The sequence below is a fragment of the Octopus sinensis genome, linkage group LG10 (assembly GCF_006345805.1).
Source record: "Octopus sinensis linkage group LG10, ASM634580v1, whole genome shotgun sequence".
NCBI classification, from domain to species: domain Eukaryota; kingdom Metazoa; phylum Mollusca; class Cephalopoda; order Octopoda; family Octopodidae; genus Octopus; species Octopus sinensis.
This window is the reverse complement of record NC_043006.1, coordinates 87,439,371-87,460,476: the sequence shown is the minus strand read 5'-3', so window position 1 is coordinate 87,460,476 and position 21,106 is coordinate 87,439,371. Positions and strand designations below refer to the sequence as shown.

Below are 21,106 nucleotides of genomic sequence, written 5' to 3'. Positions count from 1 at the left end.
ATATATATATATATTTAGCTGGGGTATGATAGTTTTGGCTTTTTGTGATTGTTTTATCCTGATTCACGTTCACAATATAATTTTTCAAAATGAATTTATTTTGGTGTCTATAGTGTGAGAAGTTTCATTTGGTGTGTTTTCATGCTGTATTTCCTTATGATGCACGTGGGGAAATTTTTGAAAACTATTTATATGTGATGGTACACAGTTTATTATTTCCCTTTTCATGTTTGTGGTTATTTCTTTTCTATAAACTTGCAAATATATCTGGATGGAGAAGTTATGTGTTTTGTGTTTATATCCCACTATGAATGTGTGCATGGTGTATGTGTCTTTGAGGGCTCCAGTGAATGTGCTGAGGTTGCTTTGTTTATTGGCTTGTCCTTATTTTAACATTGTTGCTTTGTGAGCTATTTTTTGGAAGCTTTTGCATTATGAACATGTTTGTGCTTTTGTGCAGTTGCATAGGTTTGTGCTTGTGTGTGTATTTTTTGATCTTTTTGGCTTATGAGGCCAGAATTTGTTTGATTTTCAAAGCATTTAGGCTGTGAGTACAAGACTCCCCACTGAATGGAATATCAGTCACAATATTAATCCCACAAAATTGTTTTGGTATACATTTTCAGCTGAGTGTATGGGCTAACCATTAAATGAAATACCTTTCTCAAGAACACAATGCACTCCCCAATCCACAGCCTAATGCATTTGAGCCCAATACCATTAACTTACCTTCACAGTGGGTTCCCATGTTGTTATTAGATTATTGTATATTATGTTTTATGCATCTTGTTCAGCTTCAGCTAACTTTTGTATTGTTCCTATTGCATGGTTTGTTGCATTTGTGTTGTTAGGATGTGTTTAGTGATTGGTGCTGGAAGGCATATATACTACACCTATTTTTGCATTTAATCTGAAGAGTGTATTATCCCTATCACACAGTATCACTGGTATTGCAAAACAGCTTAAAATATAATCTCTACCATATTCCTATTACGAGTGTAATGAATAATCATAGAAAAAGAAGATAAAATACTAAAATTAGACAACTGACCATGATGCTTTGCAGTCAAGTGTGGTTATTATTCATTGTTAATGATGTCCCCCATAGCTGTTACTTATTTTTGCTTTTAAATGAAAAAATTGTTTTTGTGATGAAACAAGCATATGATGAGCCCAATACTTTGTCTGGCAAATGAGCAAAGCCTGGACTTTTTACAGTTGTGGAAATTGTTGATGATATTTATTCTGTGGATGAAGAGTTTACCCCTATGCAGACAATGAGAGTAATTCAGACAAACTAGTAAAAGTGATGAAGAAAGAAGCAATTTGGGTGAACAAGTGTGGTAGTTGAGAGATAGGTCTATTATTGTTATTCTCCTAATTCTTTTTGTAATTCTATTCATTTAGCAATCGCTATTCTTGTGTTATGTATGCAACTATTTTTGTTTTTACTCAAGAACCCAAATGGAGGTCAAAGTTAGACACAGGGGCCCAGGCCAGAGAGAGTTAAGAGTATTAAACAAATGGTGTTGTTATTGTTTTTGTTTAGCTTGTTTGTGAATTTTGAGGTATATATTTTAGTTTGTCTTTGAATCAACTAGGTTTTATGGCTTATTTATAGAATGGTGTAGCTTTATTAAATCATTTTGTGTGATGAAATTGAAGAGATTCTCTGGCTTATACTGCTAAGGTTTTCATTATCAAAGGTGGGGTATTATTATATGATATTATGTCAAGATAATTGGTTAGGTTTGCTTTGCTGATTGTTTTAGGTTGCAATTTTTAAGGTGCTAATTATATTTTTCCTGAGCTTATCTCATATTTTGGGAGATGGCTAGGCTGTTACCCCAAGTACACCTCTAATGGATTTCATAGGTATTTGAATTCCTCACTCAAGCTCTAATAGTTTGCTAATCTCCACTCCATAGTAGCATACCCTTGTGATGCCAAAGAGTTCATTTACCATTTTTTAACCTAAGATATATTGTGGAACTGGAGAAATTTGTGTTCATAGACAACTATATGTAGTTGCTGTTCACTGATAGAAATGAATGTCTCAGCAAATTTTGATGCATTTTTATAATAAGAGTTTGCCAACGAAAGGGAAAAGGTCAGTGATGTTAAATGCATATGTAAGCACATATACTTAACAAAATACTTTAGCAACATTATCTACTCATAAATAATTGATATAGTAGGTCTTATTAAATACAAAATACATACACAAAAATATATTTAGAAACATTTCAATCATGATCAAAGCATATTTCAAACTCACAAATATATGCACACAGAAACACTAACAAAGAAGCCCACCTAAAAAAATTCTCTCCAGCAGGAATCCTAATACCAAGACACATGAAATTCTTCCTAAATTATTCCATAAGAAAAGTCTTCACTAATGACAAAAACGACGCTTGATCAAAGATCATGCAGGCAGATTGTTCACAAAAATGTAATTTTTATCAGACACTCTATAAAGACATTCTAAGGTTTTCAGTGAAAAAAAGAAAAACAGATTGAAGGGATGCTATCATTTTCACCATCAACAAAAGTAAAATCTGCAAAACTTATTGCTTTAGCATTAGTGGGTCCATTGATGGGAAGGTCCTGGGTAAGGCCATGTTTAAAAGAGTTGTCCAGACAATACATCATACATACAGACATGCACATAGGTGCAGGCTAGGCTGCATGGTTAAGAAGTTTATTTTCTAACTACGTGACTTTGGGTTCAATCCCATGAGATAGCACCTTGTGCAAGAGAGCATTCTACTGTAGCTCCAGGCTGACCAAGTAGATTTTGGAATATGAAAACTAAAAGAAACCCATTGTAAATATATATGTTTGTGTGTATACACTTCTCTTGACATCACATAATTGTTGTTAATAAGCATTTCTGTTATACAAACTATGTTGTGTCTTATGAGTCTTCCAATGAAAACATGCCAGACCATGCTTAGAAACAGGTGAAAGCTGATGACAGGAAGGACATCTAGCTGTAGAAAATTTGCCTCAACAAGCATGGAAACGTAAGCATAGGAATGTGGAGAGTAAATGATTACATATATATATATACAGGGAGCGGTGAATAAACTGCTGTCTAAATTATGCAAAAATGAAGATAACACTGATATCTCATTTTAACTGATATATTTACCAAAATTATATAAAAATATGTTAAAATACTAAAAAGTAAATTTATTCAATAAAATTACTATTGGCTTCAACCATGGCCTCCAGATGGCTTTGGAATCTCCAGCAACTCATCTGGATGGTCTCCTTGTTTAAGTTGGTGAATGCTGCCATAATCCTTGCCTTCAATTCATCTTCAGTGTTACATGGAGTTTTGTTGGTCTGTCGCTCAACTACATTCCACACATAACAATCAAGGAGGTTGCAGTCTGAGGAGTTAGGTGGCTATATGTTAGGGGTGATGTGATCACAGAAATTGTTTGACAGCCACGACTGGGTTCTCCTGCTTGTGTGACATCCTGTAGAGACCTTTTGCCAGACAGGGTCTTCTAGCACCAACCTTCTTGACCCAGGGTAGCACTACCTCTTCCAGGCACTTGATGCAGGCCTTCGTGTTGAGACTGAGGCCTTGTGGGAATATGAATAGAGGCATAACGTCACCATCACTAGTGATCACTCCATGATATTGACTGGATGTTTGATTTTTATCACTTGTGGTACATCTGAGATTACACCCAACCACTCTGAAATATTTGAATTAATGCCAAACAACACAACATGTCCTTTCCAAATTTCTGGCAGAGTGAATTGTGTGATGGTGCAGTTTTTCTCACAAGCAGTGTTCAACTGACCCTACTATATAGTGTAGTCAACAAAATCAAATCCAATGTGCATGTAAGAAATTAACAATATAAAATGGCACATATATAAATACAATATGTATCTATATATGTGTATATATAAGTATATATATATATATATATATATATATATATACATATATATATATATATATATATATATATAATGTATATGTATATATGTGTGTATGTTAAATATGTGTGTATATTAAATATTGATCTTATCAAGTGGCCAGCATGGGAATAAAAACCTTATATATATATATAATATAATATATAGGATAAAATTTTCAAAAAATTTTATCAGTGGCCAGCATTTAAAAAAATACATTTTAAGGTGAATATAATAAGCAACTTATAAATAAAGGCAAAAGAAAAAATTTTCTATGCCAAATATGCCGAGAATAGACTTTAAATTGTCAAGAACCACATATAAAAAATTTTTAGAAATTTCTGTCAGCTTGCTTCGAGACATGTGCTTATAGTGATGAATTAATTATATGTGGTTATTGACGATTTAAAGTCTATTCTTGGCATATTTGGCATAAAAATTTTTCCTTTGCTCTTATTTAAAAGTTATATATATATATATGTGTGTGTGTGTGTGTGTGTGTGTGTGTATACATATATATCATTATCATCATCATCGTTTAACGTCTGCTTTCCATGCTGGCATGGGCTGGATGGTTTGACTGAGGCCTGGCAAGCCAGCAGGCTGCACAAGTCTTCAGTCTGATCTGGCAGTTTCTACAGCTAGATGCCCTTCCTAATGCCAACCACTCTCAGAATGTAGTGGGTGCTTTTATGTGCCACTGGCACAAGGCCTAGTCAGGTGGTAATGGCATTGGCCATGTTCAAATGGTACTTTTTATGTGCCACCTGCACAGGAGCCAGTCCAGCAGCACTGGCAATGACCACAGTCGAATGGTGCCTTTTTTATGTGCCACCAGCAGGGGAACCAGTCAGCAGCTCTAACTTCTAGCTGTTTTGCAATGTCAGAAGCTTTTGAATGGGGTATTTTCCACAATTCTCTTCAAACAGTGAAGTTTCCTTTCCCAGAGCCCAGGTTGGCTGGAATGAGAATCTGTTGATTCTTTTCCTTGGCTTTTGAATTGTACTATAATTTTATTAACAGTAGCAAGAGGAATTTGAAGATTTTCAGCAATTTTTCACTAGCTAAGACCAGCCTCAGATTGCCCAACAATATGACCTCTTTGAAAATTTGACAGTTTTGCTGAATTTTTTGTACGTGGCATGGTTACTCTTCGCAAATGTTTAATATTAGGTTGTCAAGAAAGTTCTTGCGGAATTTTAAATTTTGGTTTTAAATGACATTTTTCAAATTAATTTTCATTAAATTACTTTGACTTTATATATCATTTTAAAGTCCTACTCTTTTTCTTTTTGAATAATTAGACCATTTTTTCCAGAACGTTGACTACAACATGGACTTAAAGCAAATTAGCACAATTTTCTTATTCCAGTTCAAGCTAGGCCAAAAAGCTACTGAAACAGCTCATGATATCAACAAAGTGTTTGGCCCAGGAACCACTAATGAGCGTACAGCACAATGGTGGTTCAAGAAATTTCGTAGCAGTGAAGAGAATCTTGAAGATGATAAATGTAGTGGTCGGCCATTGGATGTTGACAACGATCAACTAAGAGCCTTAGTCGAAGCCAATCCATGCATAACTGTTCGAGAGCTTGCTTCTGAATTAGACGTAATGTATACAACAATTTCCAACCACTTGAAAGAGATTGGAAAATCAAAAACACTTGAGAAATGGGTGCCCCATGAATTGGATGACAACCAAAAATATGCTGTTTTGAAGTGTCATCTTCCCTTCTTTTACACAACAAGAATGACCCGTTTCTTGACTGGATTGTGACTTGCAATGAAAAGTGGATTCTTTACAACAATCAGCGATGCTCAGCTCAGTGGCTGGAGGCTGACGAAGCTCCACATTACTTCCTGAAGCCAAAGTTGCACCAAAAGAAGGTCATGGTGACTGTTTGGTGGTCTACAGTCAGTCTCATCCATCACAGCTTTTTGGATTCAGGTGAAACCATTACAGCGGAGAAGTAGTGTCAGCAAATGGATGAAACTCCGACAACAACAGCCAGCATTGGTCAATAGAAAAGGACCAATTCTTCTCCACGCCAACACTCAGCTACATGTTGCACAACTGACCCTGCAGAAGTTGAACGAATTGGGCTACAAAACTCTCCCTCATCTGCCATACTTACCAGACCTCTCGCCTACTGACTACCACTTTTTAAAGCATCTCAAGAACTTCCTGCGTGAGAAATGCTTCAAAAATCAAGACGATGCCAAATATGCCTTCAATGACTTCATCACCACCAGAATGCAAAATTTTTACACTACTGGTATAAACAAACTTGTTTCACGTTGGCAAAAGTGTGTTGATTTTGATGATGTTTATTTTCGATTAATAAAGTTTTGTTTGAGCCAAGATAGGTGCATCTGAATTTAAAGGTTAAAAACCGCAAGAACTTTCTTGACAACCTAATATAATGGCACTTGGAATGAAAAAGAATAATTACATTGTAAATTTTACACTGCTGAAAACATATTAAGACACTTAGATCAGAAATTTTGAAAATTAATGGTGTCTATTTGCTTCCGCTTGTCTATGTATATATATATATATATATATATGTGTGTATGTGTGTGTATGTGTGTGTGTGTGTGTATCTATATATATGTATATATGTATGTGTATACATATATGTATATATATATATATATATATATATACCTACACACACACACACACACACACACACATATATATATATATATATATGTATATATTCATACACAAACATGTGGGTTATGTGTGTGTGTGTATGTTTACATGCATATATATATATGTATTGTATACATACATGTATGATCTGCTTGCTGACCAATGAAGGCCATGGGAGCCTTATCTTTATTTTAGTTATTGATTATTGCTATTACTTTTTTAATCTTAGAAACATTTCAATTTCCTTTACTTTATCCTTGACTAATAACGAACAATTTTTTACACTCTTTTATCTCCTTATTTCCTTCTCTCCCTCCTTCACTTCAGAGAATGAGAGGGCTTGAATAACAAAGAAATAGGGTGAAGGTATAAGATAGTGTAAGAAATAGACTGTGTAGACAAAGAAAGAAAAGTGAAAGGGAGCTGAAGGATGTAAAAAAAATATGAGTGATACTTTCCCTTCTGCACAATATTTTCAATTCAGATGCTACCCCACCACACACACATGTGCACCCTGCCACACACACACAGGTGTTTTAATTGCATTTGTAATAATGTCTTCATCTTGAATAAATTGAAACGAATGACATCACAATTCCTTAAAAAAAATGAAATGGCAGTTTTACTTTGACTTTCTTATTTTGTAACGGAACCCAATGTGCAATTTTCAAATATAATTTTATAAGAACACCTGACTTTTCATAGTTCCAATTTTCTTTGCTTTCTCTGTTTTGTTATTCAAACTATAACAAGTTTATTTTTTGACTGTTTACTAACAATTACAAAAACTATTACAAGAAGAATGATTAAACAGTATACTCCATCCTCAAATGCTGTAAAATGTAGTCAAATACATCATCTCTGTTCTTTTCAAATGAATATCAAACCATAAATCATTCTAAATTGCTTACTCTTTTACTTGTTTCAGTTATCTGACTGTGGCCATGCTGGAGCACCGCCTTTAGTCGAGCAAATCGACCCTGGGACTTATTCTTTGTAAGCCCAGTACTTATTCTATCGGTCTCTTTTGCTGAACTGTTAAGTGACGGGGACGTAAACACACCAGCATCGGTTGTCAAACAATGCTAGGGGGACAAACACAAAAATATACACACACATACCTACATATATCATCATCATCATCATCATCATTTAGCGTCCGTTTTCCATGCTAGCATGGGTTGGACGGTTTAACTGGGGTCTGTGAAGCCGGAAGGCTTCATCAGGCCCAGTCAGATTTGGCAGTGTTTCTACGGCTGGATGCCCTTCCTAACGCCAACCACTCCGTGAGTGTAGTGGGTGCTTTTTATGTGCCACCTGCACAGGTGCCAGACAGAGCTGGCAAACGGCCACGAACGGATGGTGTTTTTACGTGCCACCGGCACGGGGGCCAGGCGAGACTGGCAACAGACACGAATGGATGGTGCTTTTACATGCTACCGGCACGGGGGCCAGGCGAGGCTGGCAACGGACACGAGCGGATGGTGCTTTTACCTGTATATATATATATATATATATACATATATACGACAAGCTTCTTTCAGTTTCCATCTACCAAATCCACTCACAAGGCATTGGTCGGCCCAAGGCTATAGCAGAAGACATTTGCCCAAGATGCCACGCAATGGGACTGAACCCGGAACCATGTGGTTGGTAAGCAAGCTACTTGCCACACAGCCACTCCTAACAGTTATATGAACTGTGCTACAATAACATTTGCTGGAATAATGTTATTTGACCGCTGTAATTTGATAGAGATATATGTAGCAGATTGGCATTCTGTTTTATATATTACTTCAAAAAGTCAAATAATGATTCAAAGTTTTCCGCACAAGTCATTAAATTCAACACCAGTATTTGTAAATAAAAAAAAGCTAAAATGTAGTTTAAATAATGAAACAGACAAGTCATTAAAATCAGCAGCATTATTTCCAATAATAAACCAAAAAAAAAATGTTTAAAACAATTTGGGACCATGAAAAGTCAATAGTGCCCAGAAACCAATAACTTATATAATTTATTTAGTGTTTGTTTAGTGAGATTTAGTAAAAATTCGCTTTTAATACATTTTATAATATACTGCTCTGTTCTGTTCAAAATGGAATCTTCAATGAAAATAGAAAAGTTTAATGAAAATATTAAAGATAATCTAACTGTAAACACACACACACACACACACACACACACACACACACACACACACATAAATACTGTAATATATATGTTTTAATACTATATGATAAACATACCTTAATACCATATTGTATGCATTTTATATCAGATTAAATATTAATGTATGATTTCAGTTGAAGGCCTATACAATAAGTGTGGTCTATAGGTGCATAGTTGCAAGTGTGGCTGTGTAGTAAGAAGTTTGTATCCTAACTGCAAGGTTCTGGGTTCAGTTCTACTTTGTGGTGCCTTAGGCAAATACTTCTAACTATCGTCTTAGGCTGACCATACTATGTAAGTAAATTTTGTTAATGGAAACTGAAAGAAGCCCTAGTGATTTATTTATGTCACAATAACTTAGCAGTTTGGCAAAAGCGACCAACAGAATAAGTACCAAGCTTAAAAATAAGTGCTGGGATCGATTTATTTGACTAAAATCCTTTAATGTGTTTCCCCAGCATGGCTGCTGTTTGAGGAGTGAAAAAAGTAAAAGATAAAGAAGAATCACAAAATTGTGTATATTTTGTATCACTAACATGTACATTTTAGTTTGATAAGATCAATGTAATTTAATTTTAGAAAGTTGATTTGTGTTTTTTAGTTTTGTAGGGTTCATTAAGTTATTCCAAACCTTCTTTTGAAATCCTTTTGAAATGCTTAACATATTCCACATGTGACATGTATTATTGAAAATATTAGAATAAAATATCATCATTATCACTATCGTCGTCACCACCATCATCATCGTCGTCATCATCATCATCATCATCATTTTAATGCCCATGTTTTCATGCTTGCACTGATTGGATGGGTCTTCTCAAGGAAAATATCCTGCAACTGATTGCTTTCCTTCGAGATTCAACATCCAGTGATTAGACTTCACCATTTCTTTCTCTGTCTTCCTTAGTCTCCCTCTTCTACTGGTGCCTTTCTACCCTTTTTCTACTCATCTGTCTTCATCTATATGCATAGCATGTCCATATTAGCATAGCTATCTCTGTTGCACTCTAAAACAACTCCTCTTATATACAGTATTTCTTACAGCTGTGCCTCATTGTTCATGCACACTAACATTATACATTCAGAGGGTCATGCCTGATTTGTTTCTTTCCAAGCTTCACACATCTTCTGTGTTTTTAGCGCCCTTATCTCACTGTTTGTACTTTTCTATTTATAACCATAGTCGATGTAAAACATTTGTAGATTAATCATCTAAAAATTAAATTTCACTAATCAACTTGGATAATAGTCACTTTGTGTTTTTCCTGATGAATTCACCTATGTCCAAAGTTCCACTGATATAACGAGAAAGAAAGAATATGCTAGGATCTTTAAGGGGGTAACTTTTTTCATTTTCCTCATGCACTATGCTTATCTCTCCCTCCCAACTCCTGCTATCCAGTCCTATTCTCCCTGCTCTATCAACTGTATTGTTATTATTCTGTTGTTCCTCTGTGCAAATCCTCAGGTTTCACCAGTTACTGCATTCCCCAATTTCCAGCCTTCTACATTCAGGTGAACTCCCTATCATACACCCTGGGCAATCCTCTATCGTCACATCCTTAAACTTTGAGAGTATGACATAGCACATTGCTACCATTTCTTTCACTCTTGCTTTCTTTCATTCTTGTGCTCTCTTCCCCTTGCTCTCTCTCACCCTCTCATTAGGGTAACGATGTATCACCTCTACAGTAAGACACCTATTTCTGTCTATATATCACCTCTCCTCACTTGGCACAAAGCAACAACCTTCAGTACCAACCCCTCTTAATGAATCTTTGTCTTGCAGCTTGGTGACCTTTCTGGTGCTGGTCCCATATAAAAAGCAACCAGTTCATACTGCAAGGTTATTGGCATTAGGAAAGGCATCCAACCATAAAGATTATGCCAAAGAAGATCTCACTGGTACTGGTGCCATGTACAAAGCACCCAGTCCACTCTGTAAAGTGGTTGGCATTAGAAAGAGTATCCAGCTATAAAAGCCATCCCAAAACATACAGTAGGGCTTATCAGCTCCAGTCAAACTATCCAACCCATGCTAGCATAGAAGTTGGACATGAAATGATGATGATGTTGATGATATATTTGTGCCCACTTTTACAGTACTGGCATGGGTTTAGGGAACCTCTTGAGGCTATATTCTATAGCCATATGCCTTTCTTGGTGTCTGTCCTCATTGTGTTTTCAACCTACTTTGTTCCACAGCTTCACATAAACCACTGAACAGGTGGACTTTATGTTCATGAGGCATATAGACAATGTCATGACAAGCTAAATAGCATCAATTGGAAGATGTGGATATAAATGTATGCACATGCATGCACACACATGCATACACTAACACAAACATACAATAGGAGTCCTTACAGTTTCCATCTATTGTATTTTACTCATGAGGCATTAGTCAACTTCAGACTGTAGACCCCATATGCTCATGAACAGACTTCTTAATCAAGCAGCCATGGCTGTACCTTATGATATGCCCCTGTACAAACCTACCCATGCACAAATAAACATGCACTTATATATATATCCATATGCATGCCACTATGTGCACATAGTTGTGCAAATATACCAGAAAATTCACATGCATATAATTTTTCCCATCTGTATGAATAATATTTGTCTAGTACATATAAATATGAAATCAATAAACAATTGAATTTTCCCATTTAACCATTATATGTCTCATTAGATTTATCTCCAATGAATTACAATAATTTATTTCTGTTTTTCTTCCATTGTAGGTGCTAATGCTAAGAATAAAAGAGCTGTTTATGAACCTTCTGGAACACAGCGCTGTCGACAAGTAATCTGCAGCAAAGAAATGGCTCTCACAGTTGGTGTATTACTAGGTATTGTCATCCTAGCTGTTGCTTTTATTGCTTCATTTGCTCGTCCAGATAGCCAAAAATGTAGCATAGCTCCAGTTCAGGCACCACGAAATGATCTTTTGTCTAACAGCAGTGATAGTGAGAAAACAGAAGATAGTAGTACAGAGGAAACTGATACAAACTTCCCATGGAGCAGTGTATGGCTTCCAAAATCTGTTTCTCCATTACATTATTCAATATTTATCCATCCTAACCTTACCACAAGTCTGGTAACTGGGAATGTCTCAATTACCTGCAGAGCAGTCTCTTCTACAAACTTCATTATTTTGCACAACACACAAAACATAACTGAACTGGTTATTCATTCGCACAACAATTCAAAATTAAGATCCACTGATTTGATTCAACAGAAGAATGGTAGTATGCTTTATATAAAGCTTGACCGCTTCCTTAAAGAGGAAGAAATATTTGATATCATCATTTATTTTCGGTCACGTCTGCAAACTGGAATGGTTGGATTTTATCTGAGCAGTTATACAGCAGAAGATGGATCAACAAGGTAAGATATTTCACTTATTGAAGAAATAACATTAAAATTTGCTGATATGTTTGTTCTCTTCATTTTTAGGGATATATCGAATTGCTACATCTAATTTGGCTTAAGGAGGTCATTGCCAGTGCCACTGGACTGGCTCCTGTGCAGGTGGCACATAAAAAGCACCATTTGAGCATGGCCGTTGCCAGTACCACCTGACTGGCCCCCGTGCCAGTGGAACGTGAAAGCACCCACTACACTCTCAGAGTGGTTGGCATTAGGAAGGGCATCCAGCTGTAGAAGCTCTGCCAGATCAATATTGGAGCCTGGTGCAGCCATCTGGTTCGCCAGTCCTCAGTCAAATCGTCCAACCCATGGAAAGCGGACGTTAAACAATGATGATAATGATTGTTTTTTTTTATTTTTCATGGTATTTGATTAGTTGATATAGAATTTTCAGAATTGTAAAGATGTGCATGAAGGGCAATACTGCATTCTAGAACAGGATGTATGTTACCAAATGAATTGCGACTTAACAGGTTGTTGCAGCATCTTAGTAATTGGTTGAAAAATTAAATGCACCTCACAGATCTCCAATCCAAAATATACTCTGCTCATTTGTAATCGAGGAGCAATCTTTACCTTTTTACATGCAATGGTTAATTAGTATGATGTTGAGAGTGACAGTTTTGACACACTATATTCTCTCTACTCACCAGTCCATTTCTATATATCAGTAAATTTTAGAGGTGGCTACAATAGAGGCAAGCATGTTGGGGTTACACTTATTTCTTGCTGTTGGTGAAAATATAAGACAGCAGTGGCTGATCAAGTGACTAAGTTATTGAACTAATTATTCATAATGAGTTTAAATTTGTCACTAATGTTTCTTTGTGTCTCTGGACAGAACAATTGTCAAACTTTTTCGACCATTGACCCCCTTTAGCTACTTCTCCTTTTGCATCAACCACTTTAAACACTTCTCCTTTTGCATTGACCCCTTTAACCACTTCTCCTTCTGCATCGACCACCCCCTCCTCATTTAAAATATTCTTAATACCCTACCCTACCATACCATATCTTAAACGCATGCCAAGTACTGATGCTGGCAATTAAAATGTCAACTAAAATATATATGTATGACAAGTTAAGAAATTCTGTTGATGATGACACACTTTTTACATTTAAAACTATATGTATGAGTATTAAACTTTCGATTTTTATGAAATTGTTTTCACATTTAGCAAATGTGAAAAACACTTATTGCTGGAATATCTTTTACTGAAACTGACAACATCAGTGTGAGGGATGAGCATGGCGCTGACTAAATATTTCAAGCAGTTCATCTGGGTGAGCTGGTCTTTCACATGAAGATCCCCATTTGACCCCTGTAATTCCTCACCGACCCCTAAAGGGTTCTTTGGACCCCCTTTGGTGACCCCTGCTTTAGATTGTCTCAATATACCTACCAGCCAGAAATAGATACTAAATCTAAACCATTTAGTTTCAATCTAGAGTCTATCGAATGTTTCAGTCTGTCTTGTTATTATTGTTTTGGCTATAGTCTGTGTCTGAGGATTGGTACGATGCTGCCTTTCTTACATTAAGTACCTCATCCACAGAGCATCTACCAATGAGTAGACAAATTCTTTGAGCATTGGAAATTTTAACCACAGCACAACAGGAAGACGGGCATGGCAGTGTGATTAAGAAGTTCATTTCTCAACTGCATGGTTTGACCTCAGTCCACTGTTCAGTACCTTGGCCAAGTATCTCTACTATAACCCTGGGCCTAGTGAAGGAATTTAATAGGCAGAAACCGAAAGGTTCCCATTCTATGCATGCATGCATGCATACATACATACATATATATGATGGGATTTTATACAGTTTCCATCTATTCATCTACAAGGCTATGGTCGACCTGAGTCTGTACCAGAAAACATTGCCCCAAAAAACATGTGGTTGGGCAGTGACCTTCTTAACCATACAGTGATGCCTGTATCTTTATTTTTATGTTGGATGTTTGTCTTTGAGTGTCATATTTTACATAAAGGTATTTTCTAGGAGGCGAGCTGGCAGAAACGTTAGCATGCCGGGTGAAATGCTTAGCGGTATTTTGTTTGCCGTTACGTTGTGAGTTCAAATTCCGCCGAGGTCGACTTTGCCTTTCATCCTTTCGGGGTCGATAAATTAAGTACCAGTTACGCACTGGGGTCGATGTAATCGACTTAATACCTATGTCTGTCCTTGTTTGTCCCCTCTGTGTATAGCCCCTTGTGGGTAATAAAGAAATAGGTATTTCCTAGGAGTATTGTGTGGCCTTCGAAAAATTTGCTGTAACTCAGTTTTAAATTGGCTATTTCAAAGTGTGAAGCTGAAGTTGTACTTTTTGTACTGACTTGTGCGATATATCAATTAGACACATCTATATTTTGCTGAATGTATACACACTCATACACACACACACACAGAATAATTGTGATGTTGTTGAATTCTGAACCCTGTGAGTTTATTTATAAGCAAAATTGATATGACTGGGCCCATTTGAAGTGTGCCAGAAGTTTTTGTGTGTGTGTGTGTGTGTGTGTGTGTGTGTGTGTGTGTTGAGATAAAAATAATTAGATTGTTGTCAAAGAGTTGAACAATTATGGAGCTAATCAGATGTGTGGTGCAGAGGTTGATATTTGAGAAGAGGATTTGTATTTAACTAGATGAAGTACATTTTGGTGAAAACTGTTTAAGATGTTTAGAGAGTTTAGTAGTGTTACTGTGATATTTGGATTATTTGCAAACCAGGATGCTGAGATGTCGTGTGTGCATCAAAGTTTCTTTTAATACTAGTGTTTGGGAAAATGTTGATATGCTTTAGTTGGTATGTGTAATAACTGGGTAGGTTATTTGAAGAAATCAACGGTAGTCATCATCATCATCATCATCATTTAGCATCCGCTTTCCATGCTAGCATGGGTTGGACGGTTCAACTGGGGTCTGTGAAGCTGGAAGGCTTCGTCAGGCCCAGTCAGATCTGGCAGTGTTTCTACAGCTGGATGCCCTTCCTAACGCCAACCACTCCGTGAGTGTAGCATGTATGTATATAAATAAATAAGGATAAGATCCTTAATTTAAATTAAATAGCAATCCTATCAAGTGGCCAACAATGGAAATAAAAACCTTCAAAGGTAATAATTATTGTTAAAATTATAATTTAGGGTATCTACGAGATTACGGCCATGCTAAAAATAGCAGCCAAAATCTGACTCTAAAACCACATTATATGTTCATACAGCACAAGGAGAGAAGACAAAGAGACAAAATAAAACTAGTAAAAAATGTGTGTATACATTATATATATATATATATATATATATATATATATATATATATATATATATATATATATATATATATATACACACACACACACAGAGCTTTTCTTTTAGACTTTATATCAAAAACAGGATTCTGTTCTAATTTATTCTTTTGTAAACCATATGGCTTCAGGTTCAATACCACTGCATGGAACTTTCGAAAAATGTCTTCTACGAGAGTCTCTGGGTGGCCAAAGCATTGAGTGGATTTTATAGGTGGAAACTGAGAGCCAGAACATATGTGTTGTCTGGAAACAAGTAAGGGTTGGTGATAGGAAGGGTATCTGATTATAGAAAAATTAGCTTCACCTAATTGTGATTCACCCTTGTAAGCAAGAAAGAGTGGATGTTAAAATGATGGCAATGATCATGCATACATACATGCAAACATTCACCCATACGCATACAAGCATGTGTACATGAATACACACAATCATTATCATCTGCAACAGGGCTAAGAAGTTCTGGGTATCCTCTATCAAGTTTTATTCATGAATATCATTGATGAGAGTGAATGACTTATTCTGCAGTTTGTGAACTCCTCATTTCCTGTATTGTTTCTTTTTTCGATATATATATATCAGAAAGCTTATATTGTATGAAACTTGAGCAGTGGCCAAGATACTTGTTTAAATAGATCAATGAATGACCTCATATATTAAGTGTTATTTTCCTCTTGTGTTTAAAAACCTTAATATGCTCATACATATACATACACATATATATTGATAGACATGGCTCTTTGCTATTGAATATTATATCAGAAAACATCATCATCCTGTAGACAAGGCATGTAAACAACACACATGTTCCAAAGGAAATAATTATACATTAGTGTTTCAGCATAATTTCCATTTCTTTAGCTGAGACACCAGCCAATCCCTTGGTGTTAGAAGCAACTGCTGCGATTTACAGAGATCAGAAAACTAAACATTTGGCTGATGCCTTCTGTGGCTTACCAAACCACTAACTGGGTGATGTGGGAAATTACAAAATCACTGTTTCTAGCTCAGGGAGTTTTGAAGAAGCGCAAATATAAACAAATACACATGTGCACATACATTATCATACATATGCACACACATGCCCGCACGCACACACACACGTTCATATATATATTTATACAGATATACGAGCAAAACGCCCCCCGTCCAATGGACAGTGCTGAGTTGTCAAATATTTCAACCAAATTTTCTCAAAACAACTTGTCCAACCGTCCCATAGGCCTCCCCTTTGAGAAACACTGATTTAACCTAAATTTGAGACACAAACAAAAGAAGAAATAAAGATAGACTTTTTTTCTATTCCAAGAAAAACGATTTTACAAATGCACGTTCCCACGGCTTTATCGACCACATTCTCACCTGGAATCGATTTTTGTAATTTTTTAAGACTTATACACACCCTGATACTGTTGGTATCTACATATCAAATTTGAGCGCAATCGGATGGAGGATGCCTGAGATCCTAGAAGACACACACTCAGACAGACAGAACGGATCTTGTATAATAGATATGTAGTGTATTGTTTAATTGTTGCTAAGATAAGAAACAATTTCTCAATCCAGTGAGAGATAAATATCATTTAATGAGTACAGGAACTATATGTAAAATGCTCAGCGCAGTAATCAGATGGGCTTGTATAGCATACCATGCACAATATGTTAATGATTCATATTTTTGAGCTTGAATGCTGTTTGGATCATGGTATGCTATACAAGCCTGTCTGATTACTGCACTGCCTGAACATGGAAATTGAATAGCTCTCATATAACTCCTATATTCATTAAATGATATATATATACTTATATGGTGGGCTTCTTTTAGTTTTGTCTACCAAATACATTTCCAAGATTTTGGTTGGCCTGGGGCTATAGTAGAAAACACCTAATGTACCTCTCAATGTCATTGGTACTACTGTATAATATATATATATATATATATATATATATATATATAATATATATATATATATATATATATATATATAGAATAACCAATTATTCTAAGTCTGTGTAACAAACTGCTGGTGACAATGGATGTAGTAGTGGTATTTATTCATGTTCACAATATTATAAATAGAATGTAATTTGCAATTATTTGACAAACATATGTTTTACAATTACAACACAATTACAGGAGAAGCACATATGCAAATCAATAACAGTTATATAGAAAATCAGCATGTGTTTACAAAGTTAGGATAGTTATAATTGAAATCATAACATGTACAACATATATGAGACAAGCAAAATAATATATACCTGCAGATTTTACATAGATAGGTATTTTCAACAAACAACATCACAGATGTTTTTCAAGGTGATAAAATGTACAGACTTGACATGCATATCATTATTAAAGGAAAGAAAGTTATGAACTAACAATAGTGTGTTTACTTTGATAAAGACAGGTTTGCTTAGCTTGTTGAAATTAATACATTCTCATCTGTAATTTTTAATGTCGTTCTAATGTTTCCAGTTTATCAGTAGTTTCCAAACATTTCATGCTGACCTTGAATACAATTAAATCTTGACCTAGCAATCCAAAATTCCCATTATATGACATATTAATAACCAGTTTTGTTTTATTTTTATTTTTGATTTCTGCATACTAAGATTAAGTTATGCAGTTTTATTGATTGCATTTCCAGTACAATAAATTTTCAGACCATTTTTGCTAACCTCACATATCATACTAACAGGTGTTTTGGGAGGAATTATCTGTCAACAGTGGCTTCAAATGTAACAATAAATACGTTGTATCTTTAAACAAACCAATTTATACTTATTGTATTATTTTCTTTAGATCTTAGCTGTTCATCATATGATGACATGGTAGCTGGAAGTAGCTTGATATAAGCCATATCTCATGGTCTTTATTTAATGCTAATAATTCACTTCAGATACAATCTGCTAAAAGGGTTAGTGGTGAACCACTCTATCCTTCTGCTTCATTTCAGAAAAAAAAAAGAAAAGGAAAAAAAATTAATTAATTAATCAAAATTACTCCTGCAGAGAGGAGCAAAACAATTAGCATTTATGATTAATTTTGTTTATGAAATAAAAATTAGACAACACCAAAATGCAAATTTATTAAAAATCAAATAGGGAAAATTTTTTTCCTTCACTATGGTGTTTTAATTATATTTATCTCTACTTAACTGCAAATTTTTGATGCAGAAAGCATCACTGGCATGCCTTTACCGAGTAGTGTGTTTGGTTAGCTATTTGGCTTCATGACCATTTTCATAGTCTTAGATACTTATGCAAATACTCTTTAATACTCTTGATATTGTTTAACATGGCACAAGGTGAATTTCTGAGGAAGACATCTGTTGTTGATTAAATTGATTTGAGTATCTTACTGGCTCTTATTGACCTCGGAAGAATGAAATGCAACACAAAATTGGCTCTAGCAAGATACAAATACAGAACTGTGTAATAAGTGAGTAGTTAGAGTAAATACGAAACCTAGTACTCATTTGTTTTCACAGCCACACAGCAAGATATTGCTGAAAAGCAGAAACAAAACTACTACACTTGAAATAGAAGAAACTCAAGTGAAGAAAAGAAGGAAAAAATATATAATACAGACAAATATTGTTTACGGGGGATTAAACAGTATTGAAAAGAAGGATTGGTTCCCAGAAATTAATTGAACATTAAAAGAGATGAACATTATTATTTTCATCAATATTTGCATTTGTGTTTTTCTTGCTTTCTTTTCTGTCTTTCTTGTCTTTTTATGTATTCTTTTCCTTTGTAAAAATTGCGAAAATAATGAAAATCAATTGCTTCTTTCTTCAACTCAACTTCTTCCTCTGCCCACCATGCTTCAACCAGCCACCTTCTCTTGGCCATTTAATTAGTTAAAATTTCATTCTAAGGTATATTTCCTCTAGCTAATTATTTGTATTCCGGAAAAAATTTTATCAGATTAGCCAGCCAATTTATCATTGTGAATTTTTCCAATAAGACAAATAAGAAAAGGAAAAATAAAAAACGAAATATAGTGATGGTGATGATGATATAGCAGTCGTTATTATAGGTGCATTCAATAATTCAAATAAAGACATTCTCCCAAATGTCTCCTTTGCTGCTGGGTGGGAGGTGTCTTCTTTGTATTCTATTTTTATTATCAACTGCACCAAAATGCATCATACTTTAGATTTTGATCTAGTACGCTTATTTCCAAGCTGCTAACTTTACTGGGGTGGGTGGCTTTTTTCACTGGGCAAGAGAGAGATGGGGTGTCATTTTATTTAATTTTCCTTCTCCTTTACTTCATTTTCATATTTTCATTTTATGTACATATATATTTGTTATTGCATGTATATATGTATATGTATGTGTGTGTATATATGTATATATATATATATAATATATATATATATATATATATATATATATATATATATATATATATATATATGTACACAATAATAAAAGGAAAATGGAGAGTTTAAACCGACACGTGTTATTTTATTAACATAGTATTATATTATTATTATTATTATTATTATAATAATATAAAAATAAATATAATCCCTACAATTGTTTCAATTCAACCCCCCAAACCAAAAATTCATATTATGGAAATATTTGAGTAAGAATCTCATCAGGGTAAACTGGATGAAAATCATAGATGAGATGTTTGAAATTGTAAAACATCTTCTATATGTGTTTGTTTGTGAGCAAAAATAATTAAATTTCTAAAAAATAAATAAGAAGATATAAAATAAAAACTAATGTAATGGTTATAAAATATGTGTGTATATTTAAGAATATTAATTTGAGTATATTTTTGCATGTTAGCATTTTAAGTAATAATAACATAATATTATGTCAATATATTAACATATGTCAGTTTAAACTCTCCATTTTCCTTTTATTATTGTATATTGTGTATGTATACACTTTTGTATTGGAGAAAATTTTACTACTATATTGGGTATTAAAGAGTTAACCAGTGAAAATTGGATGTTTTACATCCCTATAAGAGGAGCTTGTTTCCTTCTATTGGATTTTCTTGATATATATATAGGCGTAGGAGTGGCTGTGTGGTAAGTAGCTTGCTAACCAACCACATGGTTCCGGGTTCAGTCCCACTGCGTGGCATCTTGGGCAAGTGTCTTCTGCTATAGCCCCGGGCCGACCAATGCCTTGTGAGTGGATTTGGTAGACGGAAACTGAAAGAAGCCTGTCGTATATATGTATATATATGTATATATGTGTATGTGTGTGTGTGTGTGTTTGTCCCCGTAGCATTGCTTGACAACCGATGCTGGTGTGTTTACATCCCCGTCACTTAGCGGTTCGGCAAAAGAGACCGATAGAATAAGTACTGGGCTTACAAAGAATAAGTCCTGGGGTTGATTTGCTCGACTAAAAAGGCGGTGCTCCAGCCTGGCCGCAGTCAAATGACTGAAACAAGTAAAAGAGTAAAAGAGTAAAAGAGTAAAAGAGTATATATATATATATATATATATATATATATAATGGCCCGGTGGTTAGGGCACTGGACTCGCGGTTGTAGGATCACAGTTTTGATTCCCAGACCAGGCATTGAGTGTTTATTGAGCGAAAAC

The 21,106-nt window shown here is 35.0% G+C and overlaps 1 protein-coding gene across 1 annotated transcript in view; it reads left to right on the top strand.

Annotated features, from left to right (window-relative positions):
- The window catches only part of LOC115216696 (endoplasmic reticulum aminopeptidase 1), a 1,296,444-nt gene that overhangs the window by 324,176 nt on the left and 951,162 nt on the right, over window positions 1-21,106 (top strand). The window contains exon 3 of the mRNA XM_029786223.2: window positions 11,524-12,169. Within this exon, the coding sequence (XP_029642083.1) occupies window positions 11,604-12,169 (566 nt within the window). The 5' untranslated portion in view covers window positions 11,524-11,603. The remainder of the gene's footprint in view (window positions 1-11,523; window positions 12,170-21,106) is intronic.